Source organism: Tachypleus tridentatus, chromosome 6, assembly GCF_004210375.1.
Source record: "Tachypleus tridentatus isolate NWPU-2018 chromosome 6, ASM421037v1, whole genome shotgun sequence".
Classification (NCBI taxonomy): domain Eukaryota; kingdom Metazoa; phylum Arthropoda; class Merostomata; order Xiphosura; family Limulidae; genus Tachypleus; species Tachypleus tridentatus.
Genome location: NC_134830.1, coordinates 155,452,214 through 155,472,523, shown reverse-complemented (window position 1 = coordinate 155,472,523; position 20,310 = coordinate 155,452,214). Strand labels below are relative to the sequence as shown.

The 20,310-nt window shown below is 32.1% G+C and overlaps 1 protein-coding gene across 3 annotated transcripts; it reads left to right on the top strand.

The window, feature by feature from the left end:
• The first annotated feature begins 1,810 nt into the window (after window positions 1–1,810).
• LOC143254129 (uncharacterized) lies at window positions 1,811–19,749 on the top strand. Of its 3 annotated transcripts, XM_076508921.1 has the most exons (4): window positions 1,811–1,887; window positions 2,574–2,996; window positions 4,239–4,309; window positions 16,243–19,749. In XM_076508921.1, the coding sequence occupies exons 1-2, from the start codon at window positions 1,870–1,872 to the stop codon at window positions 2,970–2,972; spliced, it is 417 nt and encodes a 138-aa protein (XP_076365036.1). In that variant the 5' UTR covers window positions 1,811–1,869; the 3' UTR covers window positions 2,973–2,996; window positions 4,239–4,309; window positions 16,243–19,749. The 3 variants fall into 3 exon arrangements, with proteins under 3 accessions (XP_076365036.1, XP_076365035.1, XP_076365034.1); XM_076508920.1 differs by lacking the exons at window positions 1,811–1,887; window positions 4,239–4,309 and adding an exon at window positions 2,328–2,378; XM_076508919.1 differs by lacking the exons at window positions 1,811–1,887; window positions 4,239–4,309; window positions 16,243–19,749 and adding an exon at window positions 2,328–2,378 and having other exon boundaries at window positions 2,574–3,424.
• The last annotated feature ends 561 nt before the right edge of the window (window positions 19,750–20,310 follow it).

Here is a 20,310-nt window from a genome sequence, read left to right as displayed (position 1 = left end):
GTCATAACTATCTTGGATACGAAGTTACTATCTCTATCCGTCAGTAAGTACTACACCGTGTCTGGCTGTTATGTTATTAACAAATGCTTCAGGAATCGTTTCCGGTTTTGATCAGGCAAGCAAGTTATTATTAAGTCATCATTATTTTGTTCAGTAACCACATTATCTAAATCACAAATTATTTGGCCACACACTCACGTAACATCATTAGATCAATTTTAAAATTTAATTAGCCAATCCTCAAAGTGAATTTATGGGATATGAAGTAGGATTGGTGACAGTCGAAGCTTTCTTTGATAATACATTTTTCTATAAGATACCATGACATCTGCTCATCTGTTTTATTTTTAGAAATGAAAGCAGTGGCGGTAAGACTAAATAAATTCACTGTTGGTGCTTCACCATCATCTACAGTCAGAAATCATTATTAGATATGATTTTATCATGATCTTAAATCAAAATCTCATTGGTCTGCAGGCACATACACAAAAAAAGGCACTACATTCCTCAATCTTTGATAAGAAATATTCATCAAATGAAATCATGATTTCAGAATATTTTAAAAAATCAAAACTTAAGTTTATAGATTTCTCACTTTTAGCAATTCCAGTCCCAATAGAAAATATTACTATTGACATATTTTCGTCGTTTCCTTTTCAATAATGAACTGAAACAGTATTGTACAACGAGCTCTTTGGCTTAACTTTACATTAACACTTCTATATTTCCTGCATCGCTACAGATTACCTGCAATATAGAAAACAGTGTACCATGTTATTGTACAATTTAATGAGATTCATCAAAACTGTTAAAAGTCAAACAGTATTATTATATTCACTAGCTTCTGATTTGGTGAACCAATAAGGTCCAGAATTTTATAAGAAATCTAGCGATACATCCGATACAACATAACTTATATTACAGATATTATAATCAATAAAGATAGTGTAACTATCCTTAAAAGAAGAATAAAACATTCTATACGATTCACGTATCATTTACTCGAAAACAAGATAGTAAAGTAAAGTAAACATTTGCATGGATTTCAGATCAGTTTACAGATTTTAATTGAAACAGTAATGAAGAAAGATAAACTTATTTAATGAGAACATGAGCTGTTAATCATACATGCTATACCACCTAAAAAAAATGTTATTAAATAAGTATGTGACAATAAAAATTAACGTTCGGAAAGTTTATTTATATTCAGTTGTGTTTGCGTGTTTTTATTATTGTAAAGCCACATCGGTCTCTCTGCTGAATATTCCGTATATTCAGTTGTCTCTACTGTGAAACATAGAACAATAAAACTTTAAGATGTAATTATTGAATGCGCCGTATAACGTATAACTTTGAATAAAATTGAATAAAAGATAACGTGACTGTACCTAACCTAAACTCGTTTGGAGTGTGACAAACATATAAATAATAATAATGTGTAAAATAAAAAGAAACAAATTAAAGTTTTTACGCAAAATAATTCAGATTGTAATAAAATTGTATTTTACTCTTGGATGAAGTTATATAAACCCCATCAGGCTTATTCAACACGATATTGTACTTTGAAAATACATCTGTATCAGAAAGAAAACTAAAAACATTTCCATAAAGTTTGTAGCGTTGATTTGTGATTTAAATTCGTTTGTCAATACATCTGAAGAAAAACCAACTATAAAGTATGACCTTTGTATAATTTAAAAAAAGTAAGTAGTAATCTGAGTTTTCATCGTTTCGTAACTCAGAGTTCTGGCCTTCACAATGATTGCGTGATAACAATACATTATATAAGTTCCTAAATATGAAGAACATTATTAACATAACTAACTAACTTACAGCTGATATCAATGTCTTTTAGCTTGTTGCAGTCTAATGAAGATGAGGCAAGTGGTAAGTGTTTTACAGCTTATTCAGAAAGATACTTATCGGTTAAACTCGAGCACAGCTCACCGGAAACAAATAGTTTTATTTGGAGCATGGTATCATTCCAGTATGAGAAGTGGCAAAATAATATGAGATAAATAGACCAAAATTAATTTCTGTTCATTAGTGACCTGATCTCATTACATTTTTAGTGAAATATAAATTGATAACGTAATTCTTAGAAAGGTATTCAATTTCAGTATAACAGAAATCCCAGTAAAACAATACTGTAAGAAACGCTCTCATCATATAAAACAATAAAATTGTGTTGAAATTCCCACCAAGTTACATAACTTACAAGAGCGGAAAATGTCATAACACCAGTAAAATAATCATTATGTTGACACGATTCACTAAATTAATCAGTCATTTCTATTACAGTTATGAATACAAATTAGGCTAAACGATTTAGACTTAACATGAATAATGCCATTTATTTTTTACTTAATCTGTTCTATGTATGAATATTTCGCAATAAAAGTTGAAAATTTATGGGGAAGTTATAGGATAAGCTAATTTACATCGTACTAGTTTAGGTGTGTTTATGTAACTGTTTGTCTCTGTAAAATAACTTTGGATCTATAGAATTTCCTTAAGATAAAAGCAAGTAACTTGATTGTTTAATGGTCATAGTTTCATTTATTTTTTTACAGAATTTCATTCTACTTTTGGTGATTACGGTCTACACTCTAGGAAGTTACGATGAAAATGGAAGTAACAAAATAACCCGAAACATCCACAATGGTTATAGTGGTTACGGAGATATAGGGGGAAATAGGAGAGCTCTTGACAGACGTTGGAATAAAAGTGCTTTTGAGAAGAAACCAGGTTTCAGAAATGGTGATGGAAATGGAAAATACAAGAAGAATATGTTTGGAAGAGGCACAAGCTTAGATTTGGGTTTTGATAGTGGCTCTAACTTTAGAGGTGGGTTGGGAAGACGAACACGAAGAGCAAGACAAGCAAATAGCTATCAAAGAATAGGAAGAGAAAGTGCAGTAAGATTGGATAGTGAGCTAAGAATGAATGAGAGTCTACATTTGGACGCATAAAATCATTCTGGCTGAGAATAATTGGTAAGAGCTCACTTAATTTTGATGTTCAAGTTAGTATAAATAAGTTAGTACATCAACATTTAAATACGAAAACGTTTCAAAGTTTCACTTTTCTAATAATAAAGTTAATCAATTTAACCACCAGGTCACACCTCTCGGCTCATGTGTCTGAGGATCACTAGTTCAAATCCCTTTCGTATAAAACATACTTGCCCTATCTTTGGGGAAAGTGTAGCCGAAGAGTTTCAAAACTCGTGACTAATATTTTATATATTAATGAGAATATTATCACACAAGATAAAAGAATGCACACTCTGTTCTTTTAATAACAATCATACCACATCGTTACTGCTTTGTTAACTTTTTGAAAGAAGCTGCATTGTAAACTTTGTTGATTTTAAAATTGTTGAATATTTAAATAATTTTTAAGTAATGTGTAATGTCTCAGAGCTTAAAATTTATACCAATTAAAACGTAACGGTATGAAATGAAAAACATAAGGTCATCAGCTCACGTTGTTTATTTAATGAAAAATTACACAGTGGGCTGTCTGAACTTTATATATCACATAGAACCTACATCAGATATTAGCGATTTAAGTCACTAAAGTCATCGTTAAGTCGTTGGGAAAAGAGAGAGAACAGTTGTGTTTGTGCAGCTTAAGTAATCTTCGATTTTATTAAAGGGTAAGAATGGAACATTTTAACTTCTACTTTACAATTAGCTGGAAGGAAGGAGGAGGAGATTCATAAATAGAATAGCGTCTGTGATATATTATTTGTTACCCAAGATCCCACTGATGTATATATATATATATATTATCTGTTATAAAAACATGTAATGGAAATTGAACTGATATAAATAGAAAAATTATCTATATATATGTATAGATAAAAGTACAGTGCATATTGAAACCAATTACAACAGTAATCAAGATAATTTACATTTGTCTTCAAAGATCAACTTCCTCAGGATAACAAAGATAAAGTTTGCAGCTCTTTGTTATCCTGAATATCACGTACATAGGTAGAAACGTTGTTGTCTACTTCGTTTTAATAAAAGTTTTAATACCCATACTAAACGTCTTGAGATAATATTTGCTTCAAGTGGGTTTCTCGTCATCACGAATAAACTTCCCCAATCCTTGAAAAGTTATTGAACTTAATTAAATAATTTACATATAAAAACATGGACATTTAAACTATTAAAACTATTAAAAAAGTTTAAAACTATTAAATTTGTATGTGTTTTTAATTTTTATAGCTTCTTAGAAACTGGATTATCGCCGATAGAAATGATGTTGTGAAATCTTTTTTTTGTTCAACCAACAACCCGTAAGTTATATAGTGAAAGAAAAATATATTGAAATTACTGTAAACTGAATTTTGATATAACTAGATTTTGCATTTAAATTTAGTTTGATTTTTTTGTAATAGAAAATAGAGAACAATAATCTGAATAAAGTAAGAAATAAAGTGTAATTTAAAGTTAAAAGAAAACTTTTGTAAATCTGTCTGTCTGTGTTTACCAGAAATACGTTTCGATACAGAATCATATGCTTAATTAGGCTAGTTTCTTATTAGTATATTTGGACAAAATTATTTGAATAACGAAATTAATCAATGGGTTTATTAAAGAAAAACGTCACGTGTAACTTTATAATATTTAGAGTCATTTATTGATTCCACAGAGTGGTAAGTTTCAACTTGTAAACTGAATATACGTAGTGTTTAGTTTATGATGAACAGTGTTTACCAGCTAAATGTACCAGTTTGACATCCGTTATAGGAACTAACAGAAATATGGGATAAAATGATATTCACTTTGAAGTACCAGAGTGAAACGCATCTTTAATATTTTTGTACCAATAGATGGTAGCATCAGATATTGATCTTTGTTTTAATATTCTAAAATAATTTATTCTTAATATACATGAAAAAACGTTTATAAACATTCTTCATCAAATCTTACATCTTTATTGACTTTTCACTGAAAACCAAATTTCACCTTTGAGACTACAATTAATAAATCTCAGGATCAAACATTTGACCGTGTAGTAAAACTAATATGTCTTCAAGTCGACTTGAAGACGAAAGGCGGAAGACTTACGCCTGGCATGGTCAAGCATGTTAACGCGTGCGACTCGTAATCTAAAAATCGCGAGTTCGCATCCCCTTTGCGCCAAACATGCTTGCTCTTTCAGCCATGGGGGCGTTATAGTGTGACGGCCAATCCCACTATTCGTTGGTAAAAGAGTAGCCTAAGAGTTGTCGGTGGGTGGTGATGATCAGCTGCCTTCCCTCTAGTCTTACACTGCTAAATTAGGGACGGTTAGCACAGATAACCCTCGAGTAGCTTTGAGCGAAATTCCAAAACAAACAAACAAAACGGAAGACTTTCGAAACGTCGTCCTCTACACTTGTTTCTCCACAACAGGCAGTTGCCGTCCATTCTACGAAGATTCGTCATATTTTATTGTTTTCCTCCCATCCATATTTTTGTCTAAGTAATCTAATGCAAGTACAAAACATCAGAGACATACACAGGTGATGACAAAATATACACAACAAATTTTGTTTCGTAAAATACTAAGAAAATAATAATCTTATTTTTTGTATTGTCATAATGTAATTCCTTGTGAAAAATATCTGGATTAAATACTTATTTAGAACAAACGTTTTGAAACAAAATAAATAAGTTTTATAATGACCATCTTTTTATAGAGAGAAGTTAAAACAAAACACGTTGAAGTTATGTGATAACTATTCACACAACTAAACTAGTTATTGTTTTAGATTACAGCTAGCCAATTATAAGTTGGTAAACAACGATGTGTGAATGTATGAAATTCGTCTATTGAGTAAACTTGTATTATGTCCCAACCAAGGAAACAAAATCACTTCATTATATGTATATTGTTTTATGTAATCGTTCAAGTCCCTAAAACAAAGTTTTTCGTGATTTTTCGTATGTACGGAAAAATAAAATTGGACGCACCTGAATCCTGAGACAAGACTATAAAAAGATTCATGTTTGTAAGACGAAACGATTGTAATAATTTGGGTCATTCAAATAAAATTCGTAACTATTAACCCTATTAACTTGGTTGTGTAGCAATCATACGAAGAGCGAGCGGTTCTTTATATTTACTGACGAAAGACACAAATATTAAAACTTGCCACAACAGAAAAGGTGTTGCACGAAGTCGATAGCTCTCACTATACCTTCTTCCCCGCTGGTACAGCGGTAAGTCTATGAAATACCAACACTAAAATCGGGTGTTCGATACTCCTCGGTGAACTCAGCAGACAGCCCGATGTAGCTTTGCTATAATAAAATACAAACACACACACACTATCCGTTATAAAACTGGAGAAAAACTCAACAGGGGCAGCAAACGAAACATAAATATGTGAGTTAACATATGTTCATTCACAAAAATGTTTTGTTCCTGTTGACATGAACCGTAACTGGATAGGGGTGCTCGACAGTACAGGATAGTTCAGTTGTTTTTTTGAAGTTATGTACAAATGTACACAAAAGTCTACATGGGATATGTCTTCCTCGGGTATCGAAAGGTTCAGCATCCTGGAACATTTTAGAAATGTAATTTGAGATTAGGGTTTGGGATGGGTGGTTCATCTGAGAAGAGGTGTAATATGCTATACTTTGTATGTTCTTTTGATAGGAAGTCGTTTTTTGTATGATAATAAAATATACGTCACAAAATTTCAAACTCAACTTTCACAACGAAGTGTAAGAATTCTAAGTGTGATTTATGTTTTGACGTCAAGTATGACAGATTTAGTTTTTCGGACATTGCAATAATTTTATTAGAATATGCAAATACTATTACTAAACCAACAGTCAAGTCTAATAACTTGTGACAGGGATGTTTTGAAATGAATAATATGACAGTATCGTATGCGTGTTAGGCGTACCTAAGCCTGTTAAATTTCACTGAGCCTTCACTTGACACGAAATTAAAAGTAAAGGTTGTAAAAAGTGCTAACATGTTGTTTAGAACGAAATCGAAACTCAAGACAAGTTTTTTAGTTAGATATCAGTTATCACACTGAGACGTTTACTTAGCTCTTCGACCCTTAAATGCAAACGAGATGATGAAAACTTCGTGTCTCAAGTAACATCAATAAAGAAAGTTTTTAAAAGTATTTAAAATTTTTTCTCATGGCTTCAAATAGAAATTGGATCCTAATAAACTGGGAAGGGCCTTTAAATGATGTTCCAGAGTCATTTATTCAAGATTCTTTTGAATATGACATGCATCTTGAAGAGTATATGCTTTGGAACGAATGAAAAAGTACTTCTTTTGTAACTTACGTTACAATTGACGTCACAACACGAGAAAAACAACATCCAATCATCTCATAGTTAAGTGTTTTATATTAACAAGTGTTCCGTTTTTCTCTTGGTTTCTAGGAAAACTTAAACCTAAGCATAAAGTGAATTGCTACATAATGATATAAACAACAAAGCTTAAAATTACTTACAATCGTCGTCCAGTAATCGAAATCGTTAAAATCACGTTTATCAAGATCAAACAAAACCCAAAAAAATTTTAACTAGTTTAAAATTCCAGTTGAGTATTTTAATATTTTTATATGTGGAAAACAAACTGAATGCACTAATAAAAAAGTGAAAAACAAAAAAACAAAAATATGCTATAACTTATACATTGTTTACCACATGACCCTAATGTCTTGAGTGTTCAGATTATATTTTAACATGAAACATTTGTACATACTATTTCGTGAGTTACTTTTGAAAAAAGTCAATATGAGATCATTAGGGATGAATCTTTAGGGTGATAGGTCAAGATTTCTGGTCACACTGAGGCAAAATAACATAATGGTTTAAAGTGATATGAATGATAAATATAGATTATTTTAAGTGTTTGTATATAATTATCTGTTTTATTCTTGTTACCTGTTGTAAAGATTACACTGATGGATGTTTTATCACTGGGAGATAATTCTGCGGTCAAAGAGATTATTCTAATGGATTTTATTATTGTAGAAGTTAAATATTGATTTCTTTTTGGTACTTAAACAGAAGAGAAGTGTATAAAACTGACAGATAAAAGAATAAATTGACACGTCTAAGTGAACACTTTCTGGTTTATTTAGAAGCTTCAATTTATTCTTTATTATCCTTTGTCTAATTACCCCTACTCACCAGTAGAACACCGATATGTCTGCAGACTCACCTCACTAAAAATCGGATTTCAATAGCTGTAGCTGGCGGTGCACAGATAACCCATTGTGTATCTTCCTGCTTAATTCCAAACAACAAATTATTGTTAAACAAAACACTAAAAGATTCATTTTTCCACGTGAATAATGTGGTTGGTTTAACCTCAAAAACGCGCTTGTAATGGATATTAAAATGTATGTGTTGGAAAGCTGAGAAGAAAAAAAAGGCGGGTAATATATAGTTGAGTGAAATAACAGTGATGGCATGTTTAAATTTTTGTTTGTTTATTTTTCGAAACTTTGTGAAAATCATGGTTTTTTAAATAATTTTTTCAGTGCGAAAAAGTTGCTTAATGACCGAGTTGATTATATAAAGGCTTGAAAATATATTTAAAACAATTTGTGCGTTCAAATTAGTTCGACCCTTCGCATTGGAGACTCCTTGTTTTTTGTTTTTTTCTTCTGTGGAATGTGATATTTACGTCAACGAGTACTTGTTCTCACAACACAACGCAAGAAAACAAGTTGGGACGAAACTAATATAATTAATTAAGCAACTAATGTACTTATCTAAGTGATTAAAGAAATACTGTTAGTAACATTAGAAAAATTGAAATATTTTCTCATTGCTTTGAACAATAGGTACAAAGATATGCAATTTAGTTTTTCAATATTTTTTAAAACTTCACCAAAGCTATTGATCATAGTCAAAAGTAAACCACAAAATAAAGTATGTTTAAAACAGTGCCAGTCAACACTGTCAGCCGCAGAGCAGCACGAATGCCATTTTCCAAAGAGTAAAGATTCACTGTTGTATCTATACTGGAAGCATATAGCTGCGAAGAGTAACAAAATATTTTCAGGTGTATTATTCTAATAATTGTAAAATTAAAAAAAAAAACCGTACTGTTCTGATAGGAAAGTATATTTACCTTCGTTGTTCCTAGCTTTTGGTATTTGAACATAAATCACAGAAAACTACTCATGCGATCATATATATAAATATTATATACCTTTTTGTTGTTTGTCGTTGTTCTGTCATTAAGCACAAAGACACACAAAGGGCTATTTGTGTTCTGCCCATCTTGGGTATCAGAACCGCGTTTTTTGCTATATAATACTAAGTACTTCTCCACGTTAAAAAAATTAAATAGTATTTTGAAAAAAAATACCACGTAGCGCCAGGCCAAATAGAATTTTCTTTTTGATATACTAAAAGCTCCAAGGATCGCGAGTTCGAATCCCGTCACATCAAACATACTCGCACTTTCAGCCATGGGGACGTTATAAAGTGACTGTAAATCCCACTATTCGCTGGTAAAAAAGTAGTTCAATAGTTTTCGGTGGGTGGTGATGACTAACTGCTTTCCGCTAGTTTCACATTGCTAAATTAGGGATAGCTAGCACGTATACTCTTCGTGTAGCTTTGCGCGAAATTCAAAACACTCAGACAAACAACCATCCTTTTTACCTCCTGATGTTATCATTTACAAAAGCGTTTTGTTTACTTCTTACTGTATTTACTGAGTTTATCACCAACTGAATTGCCACTGATCTACCTTGAATTAAACTCTCTTACAATCGTGTTACTCCTTCGACAAGGAAAGTGTGTCAATGTGAAATGTTATTGAATGTATATATTGTGTGTGTATAATATTTTTAATTTGTAAAGTTTACTGAAAATATGTTTTACAAATTCTTAAAACCTATTTTTAGATTCTATTTCTAAAATTGATTGGGAAGAAAGATCTGTTGATATTTAAATAATAAAATTTATTCAGCCCTGATGTTATTCAGTTTGGCAAACTTGGATTTAATAAATGATATTGAAATTATAAACAAAAGCAACGATAGTAAACAATGATTATGGCCCTCTAGCAGTTCTTCGAGAAATTAAATAAACAACCTTTTAGCTGATTTACAAAAAAGTTCAAAAAGCACTTTAAAATTATGCCGTATATTATACACTATTCCATAATCAGGTGTAATTCTTTATTATCAGTAATTAATTACTTGAATTAGTATATAAATATGCAAAGGAACTTAAGCATAAATATAGAGTTTGTTTGTAATTAAGCACAAAGCGACACAATGGGCTATTTGTGCTCTGAAAAACCACTAATGTATAAACCTGGTTTCTAGCGTTCTTAGTCCGCCGATATACCACTGTCCGATAGAAAAAGAACGATCTTAGATGTGATCTAGTTAACATGTTAAAGGTAATCTGGAAGTTTGCGTATTTGTGAAGTGGCGGTGATATAGCGCTATCATAACTTAAGGGAATAGTTGTGAAAAATAAAACAGCCAAGATCAAAGTTGTTGTTGTTCAGATTTTGCGTTGTTGTCTGTTCGTTTTTTTTTAATTTCGAGCAAAGCTACACGAGGAGTATCTGCACTAGCCGTCCCAAATGTATTTTCCCTTATTGCAGTCTAATGAAGATGAGGACAGTGGTAAGTGTTCTATAGTTTATTCTATAAGTTAATTATCGGTTTAACTGTAAAACCAGCGAGAAACAGTTGTATTTGTTGCATGGTATCATTCGAATATGAGAAATGGCGCTTCTCTAGGCAGAATAATATGAGATAATTAGACCAATATTAATTTCTAACGTTAAGAGACCTGGTGTTATTTTGGGACATTGTTAGTGAAATATAAATTTTTAACATAATTCTTAGAAAGGTGAAATTTTAGTATAAAACAATTCCCAGTAAAGCAGCGCTGTGAACAATGTTCGCATCACATAAACAACAAACAGGAGGAATTATGTTGAATTTCTCACCAAGATCCTCGAGAGGTATCTGTCACAACATCAGTAAAATAACGTTTATGTAGACTAAATTCACTAAATTAATTAATCATTTGTTATTTCCATTAAAATTTTAATGGAAGTTAGGCTAAACGATTTAGACTAAGATGAATAATGTCATTTATTTTATACTTAATCTGTTCTATGTAAGAACATTTCAAAATAAAATCTTAAAGCTTTATGGAGAAAATGTTATATGATAGGCTAATTTTTATCGTACTAGTTTGTGTGTGTTTGTATATTCTATGTCTCTGTAAAAGAACTTTCGATCTACATAGTTTCTTCATGGACCAAAAGAGTAGCTTGTTTGTGTTTTAATGGTCATAGTTTCATAAAAAAAAACTGAATTTTGTTATTTATTTTTTTACAGGTTTTCATTCTACGTTTGGTAATTACGGTCTACACTGCAGAAAGTTAGGCGACAAACAAAATTAACGAAATACCCCGAAACAACCACTTAATAGTATCACTACAAAAAAAAACAATGTTATCATCACTGAATCAGTAAACTTCTTCCTTCTAAGCTTCTTCCTTCTGCTGTTGCTCTCACATGGTGTACATGCTGTTGAAATTCGTTGATACTTTACCCAGCTCTCGAACAGGGCAAGTTTCAGATTTCATCTCATATGTTTGACAGTCCTTTCAGATTTGAATCTACATTTATATTTTGAATGAACTGTAACTCTTTTATAATCAAAAGTCCTTGCCCGTCGGGTACTCTTATATTTAACGGATTTCCTGCATATTTAGTTTTACTTTTAAAACTATAGGATAATGTAATTTATGGGATATGAGTGGAACAAGTTCTGACCAATCTGAGATATCCACTATTCTTTAATTTAATTACTTCAGTTCGATAATGAAACCGATTTATATTTTATTTAGGGCTTAGTATCGACAAGGCAAGCTCTTATTTTACATTTAATATAATCAAGTTCATAATGTCTTAATATTGTAAAAAAAAAAATGTTTAGTGATAATTATTCTATTTTTACATAGCTCAGGGTCACATACTCTAAATGGACCTTCTACATATTTCAGCATATATTCCTCTGTCATTTCCACAGTTAGAGTTAACGAATGGTTTAAGGTAAAGTGTAAGGGTAAGGACATAATCCTATATAATTTGAAACTTCTATCTGTTGCTATAAAAGTGTCTCTATAAACACTCACAGTGTATCCTTTACTGCGGCTGTCTTTACTTCAGTTTGTAAATAATGCACATAAATCTCTTCTCTATTTGTAGGCTTCACAGATTCTAAGTATTTTCAAATTCATATAATATTTTTTTTAATATATTTGGAAGTATAAAGTTTTAACTCAACTTTCTGTTTACACCTTCATACAATACTTGTACTAACTCAGATAACTCAGTCCCACCAGTTCCAACTGTAAATGATAATTGTTTTCAGTTATTCTGAATACTATAGTTGAAAACTAACATTTCAGATCCTGCTTTTTGAAGCTCAGACGGACTTATTTTGGTATGTATCAAAGTGGTAGTAATGTTTACTGGAGCTTGGGACACTTTTTTTAATTTCGTGGTCATGTAATTCAAGTGCCTGATTTAATTAGTTCATTTTAGTCGCCCTTTAAATTAGCCATTTCTATAGATACTTGTCTTTGATGATCTATTTTCTCTTTAATTCACATAAATCGTCCATGGTTACTTTTCGAAACAAAAATTTCAAAACATTTCCCCCAGCGTCTATTAAACAACGTTTATGTGGAGTGCGATCAGAAATCGGAAAGTTATCGTTAATATCCTTTAAATCTAATAAAAAATCTTTCTTAATAAGATATTGTCGAACGTAGGTCTAACAGAACTTAATTAATCCTTGCTGTAAGATCCTTACTAAATATAGGATCGCTGATCCGTAATTCGTCACACAACATTAAGTCGTATTTTCCGAACCGCCACCCGGTAGCACAACGGTATGTCTATGGATTTACAACATAAAAATCAGGAGTTCAATTCCCCTCGGTGGGCTCAACAAATAACCCGGTGTGGTTTTGCTATAAGAAAAACACACACACATTTTCCGAATCTCTATCATCGAAACTAACACGACTACTCACTTGAACAATAATAATTCTTCTCGTAATCAAACTATTAATCGAACATGCTGTGGAAACGGTATATTTTCAACAATTATCCACTTATCTCTTGGTAATATAAAAACCTTCTTAAATAAAAATCAAGTCCGTCTTACATTTTAGTGATACAATACTCACATTCTCTGCCGCTCTCTTAACACTTATCCGTAGAATAATCACCGAATTAAACCTACTCATATGTCAACTACTAAAATATATAAAGACAAGTGTCTTATAACCACACACACATATTTATAGAACTATATAGCAGTGTTCATACACATCCTATATTGTCTACGTAGTTCTAATTACAGCTACGCATTTGGCTTAACATATTGTTAAGAGCTTGTAGCACAGCACAAGTTTCGTAACTAGAGCTAGCTTTAACTCTATTAATGTTATTTTTTATTCAAGGTACAGCTACTTGTCAATAGCACTTCACTCGTCTTCTTGTAAAAGTAAGAATTACTTCTGGTTGAGTTGATCAGGACCATGTGGTCTTACGCTATAATCATCAGTAACAGAATCAGCTTACCTCGTTATAGATGTTCTTGACATACTGTCCTTGGGTACAGGAACCATGACGTCACTTGACACGCTGTGTCAACACTTCCATCATCTAATATGGTATCAACGTGATCTAAATTTTAATTTACTATTTCGGTTTCACTTAACTCTTCGTCATCGTAAGATAAATCTAGTTTATTTGAGTAATCAGATTCGACCTCAACATTTTTCTTTTGTTTAATATTTAAAGTTCCTTCTCGTAATCTATCAAATACACGTTTTAATATTTCTAAGTTTTCTTCCATAACCGCAGCGAACACTATAACATCATCTAAGTAACAGAAACATTCTGAATCTTGTAGATCTGATAATACAACGTTCATTAATCTCTTGAATGTTGAAGAAGCATTACTTAAACAAAAGTACATTCTGAAAGTAACACAAAAGCAGTTCTACCCTTCTCTTTCTCTTTTATGTATACCACTATCCACTTTAAAATGAATAGACGAAAAGTGTTCTCTATTATTCAAGCTTTCTAAAGTTTCCTGTGCACTACGTAACAGATAAATGTCTTCAACTGTTACAACAATCACTTTTTCAAATTCTACCCAAAACCTTAATTTTCCGTCTTTCTGAGGAACAAATACAACCGAGGATGCATACCGTTCTCTATTACTCCTTGTTCAAGCACATCATTTTCACACTGTTTTTACTCAAACTTGTATTTCTCTGACACTCTGTGAGGTCTGTGTGCTATAAGTTTATTGTCATTTAACTCTATTATGTATTTAACGTTTTTTGTACGACCAGGTTCACTTCTCCTACAAATATATCTCTGTATTTTTCTAGAATGTTATTACGCTATAATAATGTTTTCCTTCATATTTCCTAAGAAATGTATCCCAAATTATTTTACTATTTTGTGTCTGGTGTTTACTATTCATTATATTATGCTGTACTACAGCAGCTTATGTTTCTCTATTAGTAGCCTTGCCTACTTCTAGGTTGTTAGGAAATATATTTTTTTTCCACAAACGTTCCACAAACCGGAACGTAAGTGTACCTAACCTAAACTTAACAGGAGTATGACAAACAAGTAAATAATAATAAAGTTTAAAAAAGAAAACAAATTAAATTCTCACATAAAATAATTCCGATCGTAACGAAAAGAAATAAATAATTCTGTAATATACTTTTCGATGAACTGACGATATAAACACCGTGATGATCATTTGTCATGATCTCGGGCTCTGAAAGTACATCAGTATAGAAAAGAAATTAAAAAAAAATTTCTATAAAATTGAAAGCGTTGGTTTGAAATTTAAATTCGTTTCTCAATGCATCTGAAGAAAAAGCCAATTATAAAGTATGACCTTTGTATAATTTAAAACTAACTAGTAGCAATTTGAGTTATAACAGTTTCGTAACTCATAGCTATGGCCTCCAGTGTGATTGCGTTATATCACCACATCATGTAAATACGAAAAGTTGTAAAATGCTTTTAATATAACCAACTAACTTACAGCTGATATCAGCGTCTATTACCATATCGCAGTGTAATGAAGATGAAGACAGTGATAATGTTTTTACAGTTTATTATATAAATTAATTATCGGTTAAACTGTTACACAACTCACCGGAGACAAATCGTTGTATTTGCTGTACGGTATAATTTCAATGTTAGAATAGGCACTTCTCTACGCAGAATAATATGAGATAATTAGACAAAAATTAATTACTGTTCACAAGAGACCTGATGTTATTTCGGATCATTGTTAGTGAAATATATATTGAATCACGCTATCAAACACCATATCAAACACATATAGTGAAAACGAATTTCCGGTAGAATAGCACTGTGACAAATGTTCTCTCCATGTGAAACAACAAACAGGAGGAATTATGTTGAATTTCCCACCATGCTCTACGTGTGGTACCTGTCTGAACACTAGTAAAATAACGTTTATATTGTATCATCATCTGCCACTCAATTCCTTAAAGAACATAGGGCCGCAAACACTGCGGTTTCCGTAACAGGTTTTTAAGTGAGTAGGTTGTTAGCCCACTGCACCTAGCCGTCCCTAATTTAGGAGTGTAAGACTAGAAGTAAAGCAGCTAGTCATCACCACCCACCGCCAACTCTTGGGCTACTCTTTTACCAACGAATAGTGGGATTGACCGTATCTTATAACGCCCCCACGCCTGGGAGGGTGAGCATGTTTAGCGCGACGTGGACCCGCGACCCTCAGATTACGAGTCGCATGCCTTAACGCGCTCCGCCATGCCGGGCCAGTTGATATTGTATAGATTCACTGAATTAATCAATCATTTGTAATATCAATTGCTTTTTTAATACAAGTTAGTTTAAACGATTTAGACTAAAGAAGAATAATGCCATTTATTTTATAGTAATCTATTCCGCATAAGAACATTTTACAATAAAATGTTAAAGCTTTATGGGGAAATTGTAATACGATAGTCTAACATACATCGTACTAGTTTGTTTGTGTTTGTGTATCTGTTTGTGTCTGCAAAATAACTTTGGATCTACACAACTTCCTCACGGACCAAGCGAGGACCTTATTTGTTTTTTATTGGTCACAGTTTCATAAGAAAGCTGAATTTTGATATTTATATTTTCAGGTTTTCATTCTACTTTTGATTATTACGGTCTACATTGTCTGAAGTTACACTAAAAACGAAATAACCGAAAACATCCACAATAGTTATGATGGTCATGGAGATATAAAGGGAAATAGGAGCGCTGTTCACATAGATAGGAATAAAAGTGGTCTTACCAACAAACCAGGTTTTGTAATAGGTAGTGGAAATGGAAAATATAAGAAGAATATGTTTGGAAGAGACCCAGACTTTGGCTTGGGATTTGACGATGATCTTAACTTAAGAGGTGGGTTGGGAAGAGGAACACGAACAGGAAGACAAACAGAATGGGATGAAAGAATAGGAAGAGGAACAACATTGAACAGTGAACTAAAAATGAATAACAGTTTTTATTTGGACGCATGAAATCGTACTGTCGGAAGATATTTGGAAACTGCTCACTTATTTTGGAAGTGGAATTTAATATAAATAAGTGAGTATACCAAAATGTAAATACGAAATCGTTTCGAAGTTAAACTTTTTTTAGTAAGAAAGTCAGTAAATTTAACTATCAGGCCATTAAACTCGACTTCTGAGTCTTTGGGTCGCTTGTTCAAACTTCTGTCGTATCAAACGTGCTTACACTCTTATAGGTTAAAGAGTAGCTCAAGAGTTTAAAATCTCGACATATGTAATGTTTCTTTTATTATTGTGAATATTATATCACATGATATAAAAATACATAGTCTGCTCTTTTAATAACTATCACACAATATCATCAATGGTTTGTTCACTGTATCCTGTATAACGCTTGTCATTATTAAGCGAAATATTACGAGGCTTCTAAAATATTTAGGGATGCCTCACTCCTATTTGGTTAAAAATGAATTATATCTTTGATGAATATTTCATCACGAAAGCGCTTCTTTCCATCCTTACATCTTACATCCATGATCATTAACAATCTTCTATTAATAATGTATATATATATATATATACTACTGGCCAAAGGCCAATGAACATAAAGAACAAATATGCATTTTGCATTGTTAGACTCAAACATTTACTTGAGTAGAACTTCGACAGATGAAAATAATAAAAGAGAAAATAAAAATAAAAATCTTTTTTGCGTTGAACACCACGAAATGAGCCTAAATTTTAGCTGTCCAAAATTTAAGACTATACCAAAAAGAAGTCCTAAACATGGTAGGAAGTGTCCAACAAGAGGACTTAGTAGTGAGTTGCACGGCCATCATTGCGAATATCTGCGAACATTCGTTTTGGCATGGTTGATATAAGCGTGGGTTGAAGGCTGGCTGGAATGTTATTCAAAGTGTTGAAAATAGCTTCACGAAGATCATGCACTGTTTAGAATTGATGACCATTTCTATAGACTTCCCTTGTCATCCTCCCCCAAACATTTTCAATGGGGTTCAGTTGGGACGAACACGATGGATGGTCCAAAAGAATCACATTATTCCTCATGAAAAAGTCCTTTGTCCTTCGGAGATTGTGGATGGCAGCGTTGTCCTGCAGAAAGATCCAGTCATTTCCACACAAGCGAGGGCCTCCAGTGAATGAGGATGATCTATCCAACATGTCAATAATCTATCTGCTGCTTCACGCTTCTATATAACCTGAAGCTCCATTGTTCCATGGAAGGATAAAGCTCCTCAGATCATGATGGAACCTCCTCCGCTGTGTCGTGTAAAAAATGTCTCGAGTGGGATATTCTTATTGTGCCAGTAACATTGGAAGCCATCTGTACCATCCAGATTAAATGGTTTCTCATCAGAGAACAAATCCTTCGCCAACTTTTCTACATCCATTGTTTGGTGCTTCTCAACAAAGTTTAACCGAGGTATTTGTTGGTGTGGAAAGAGGGGTGGCCTTTGAAGACGTTTACAGTTTTTAAAGCATTTATCTCGTAGATGTTGTCTTATTGTTCCTGAACTGCATACTGCGTTTTTAAGAGCGTAAATCTGATTCGACGATTGGCTGGGTTTTTGCTGGACCACCCGCCGAATCCTCCTGATGAACGACAGCAAAATTTTCTTGGACCGACCACTTAAAATTCTTGTTCCGTATCCCTCAGGGTCTTTTAAGAAATTTGCAACAGCACTTTTACTTCGCCAAATCTCACCAGCGATGGCACATTAAGAGAGACCTTGCTTGTGTAGCTCAACAATTTTGCAACGTTCAACCTCTGTCAGATTTTTGGCCTTTGTCATGTTTCTATCCAATGTAACACAGGAGATGTCAGTGGGAGATGATGACAACGCTAATGCTTGAACACAAATTACTAAATTTCGTTACGTGTATACCGATTAACGCTTCATTTCTGTATGAACTTAAACTTTTGACCAGCTAGTATTTATGATAAGTTCATAGTGTTCACATTTTCCCTATTAAATACTAAAACGTTTTTATATTTATTTTCTCTTTTCTTATTTTCATCTTTCGAAAATCTACTCAAATAAGTGGTTTAGTCTAACAACGTAAAATGCTTATTATGATTTGAAGATTTTGTCCAGCAGTGTATACACCAAGTATTCATTATAAAGTTGTTCGTAGATATAGTAATGCTTCGTAAACACAATGAATGAAACTAAATTATACACATAGTATTCATTACCTATATAACACTTAACTCTATAATACTTGAGAGAAAAATAAACTAAAACGAAGTGATAAATACAGGGTATACTTTATATTATATTAAGTTTAATAAATACGTCAAACTGGACACTATCTGTGACAATCAAGACACGTCTTCATTCTTCTTACTTCCACTATTAGTTCTTTCCTGGTCTTCTCTTAGAACTCATACTGGACATGTCTTTACCGAAAGGAATGTTGTAATTACTCGCGCACTTCACTGTTTTACACGTATTTTGATATAATTCTTAACACTTCTTGGCTCAAGTTGTCTTCTTCTGGAGTAACACTATCGTGATGTCGGTTTTCTTTTATCTGTCATTGATTAAGTGTTTTGTGTTAATAATTCATAACTTTTTTTGTTATCGTCTGTAGGAAGTTAATCTTGTCCTTCTACACCGATTTACGAAATTTTCATTTTTTATGGTCAAACATATATATATATATAACTATTAATTCTATTAATTTTGATCAATATGCTTTTTTTTTATTATCAGCTAACCACGACCGTTAGTTACTAATTTAATATTGAAATGAAGCTAAAACTTTCCTTTTGTGTTCAGGTTAGATACAGTTACATCATGTTAAGTGATTTTAGTTCAGGCTACTTTTCATTTACAGGAACTTATTTTATATCATGTGTGATTAACAACTCGAGTTCACATTAAATACGATTTTTATGCACGTTATAGTTTCAATTAACAGCTGTTTAAGGTTACATAAATATATCTGGAATCATTGCAAATGTTTAACCCACCTTAAAATCTTGTTTCCAAGTCATTCGTACATTCTTCATAAAGTATGTTATTTTGTTCTTAAAAGGTTAGCTTAACTAACTTATTGATTATAATGTCTGTAATATATATGATTTATAATATCTATAATATCTAACCGGTCTGAAAAAAAAACCGTTGTCAACAATGGATGTTTCATGTATAGTTTTGAATAAAGATCCAAAGTGTTTTTGCAATATTACATAGGCCTGATATTTTAAATGAGGTACAAGTTATTTTGGTTTTAAATACAAATTTTCCATGATTCATACACGCAGACATCGAAATAAATATTTATTTTTTTCTATAACGTACAAATTGTTTAAAAAACAGGAAGAAAAGAAATTCTTCGTTAGATCAAATTATTATTTCGTTTATCACGATGAACATCTTTATTATTATGTTTTTCAAGAGAAATATAAATAAACTAAAGAAAAGAGAAGAACATTGATGAGAAACGAATATGAATTATCATTCATCTTGATTTGTTAATGTGAAATATTCTTATTTTATTATTAAATCTACGTATTGTGTTCAATCTTTTATTTATGAACCAGGATATTGTAGGGCCATTGTTCCTTTATCAATGTTGAATATGTTCGTTCCTGACCCATCCACAGAAAAAAAATGATTTCAGATTAGTTTGGGTTACGTTATATCAGATGAAACTTTCATGCTT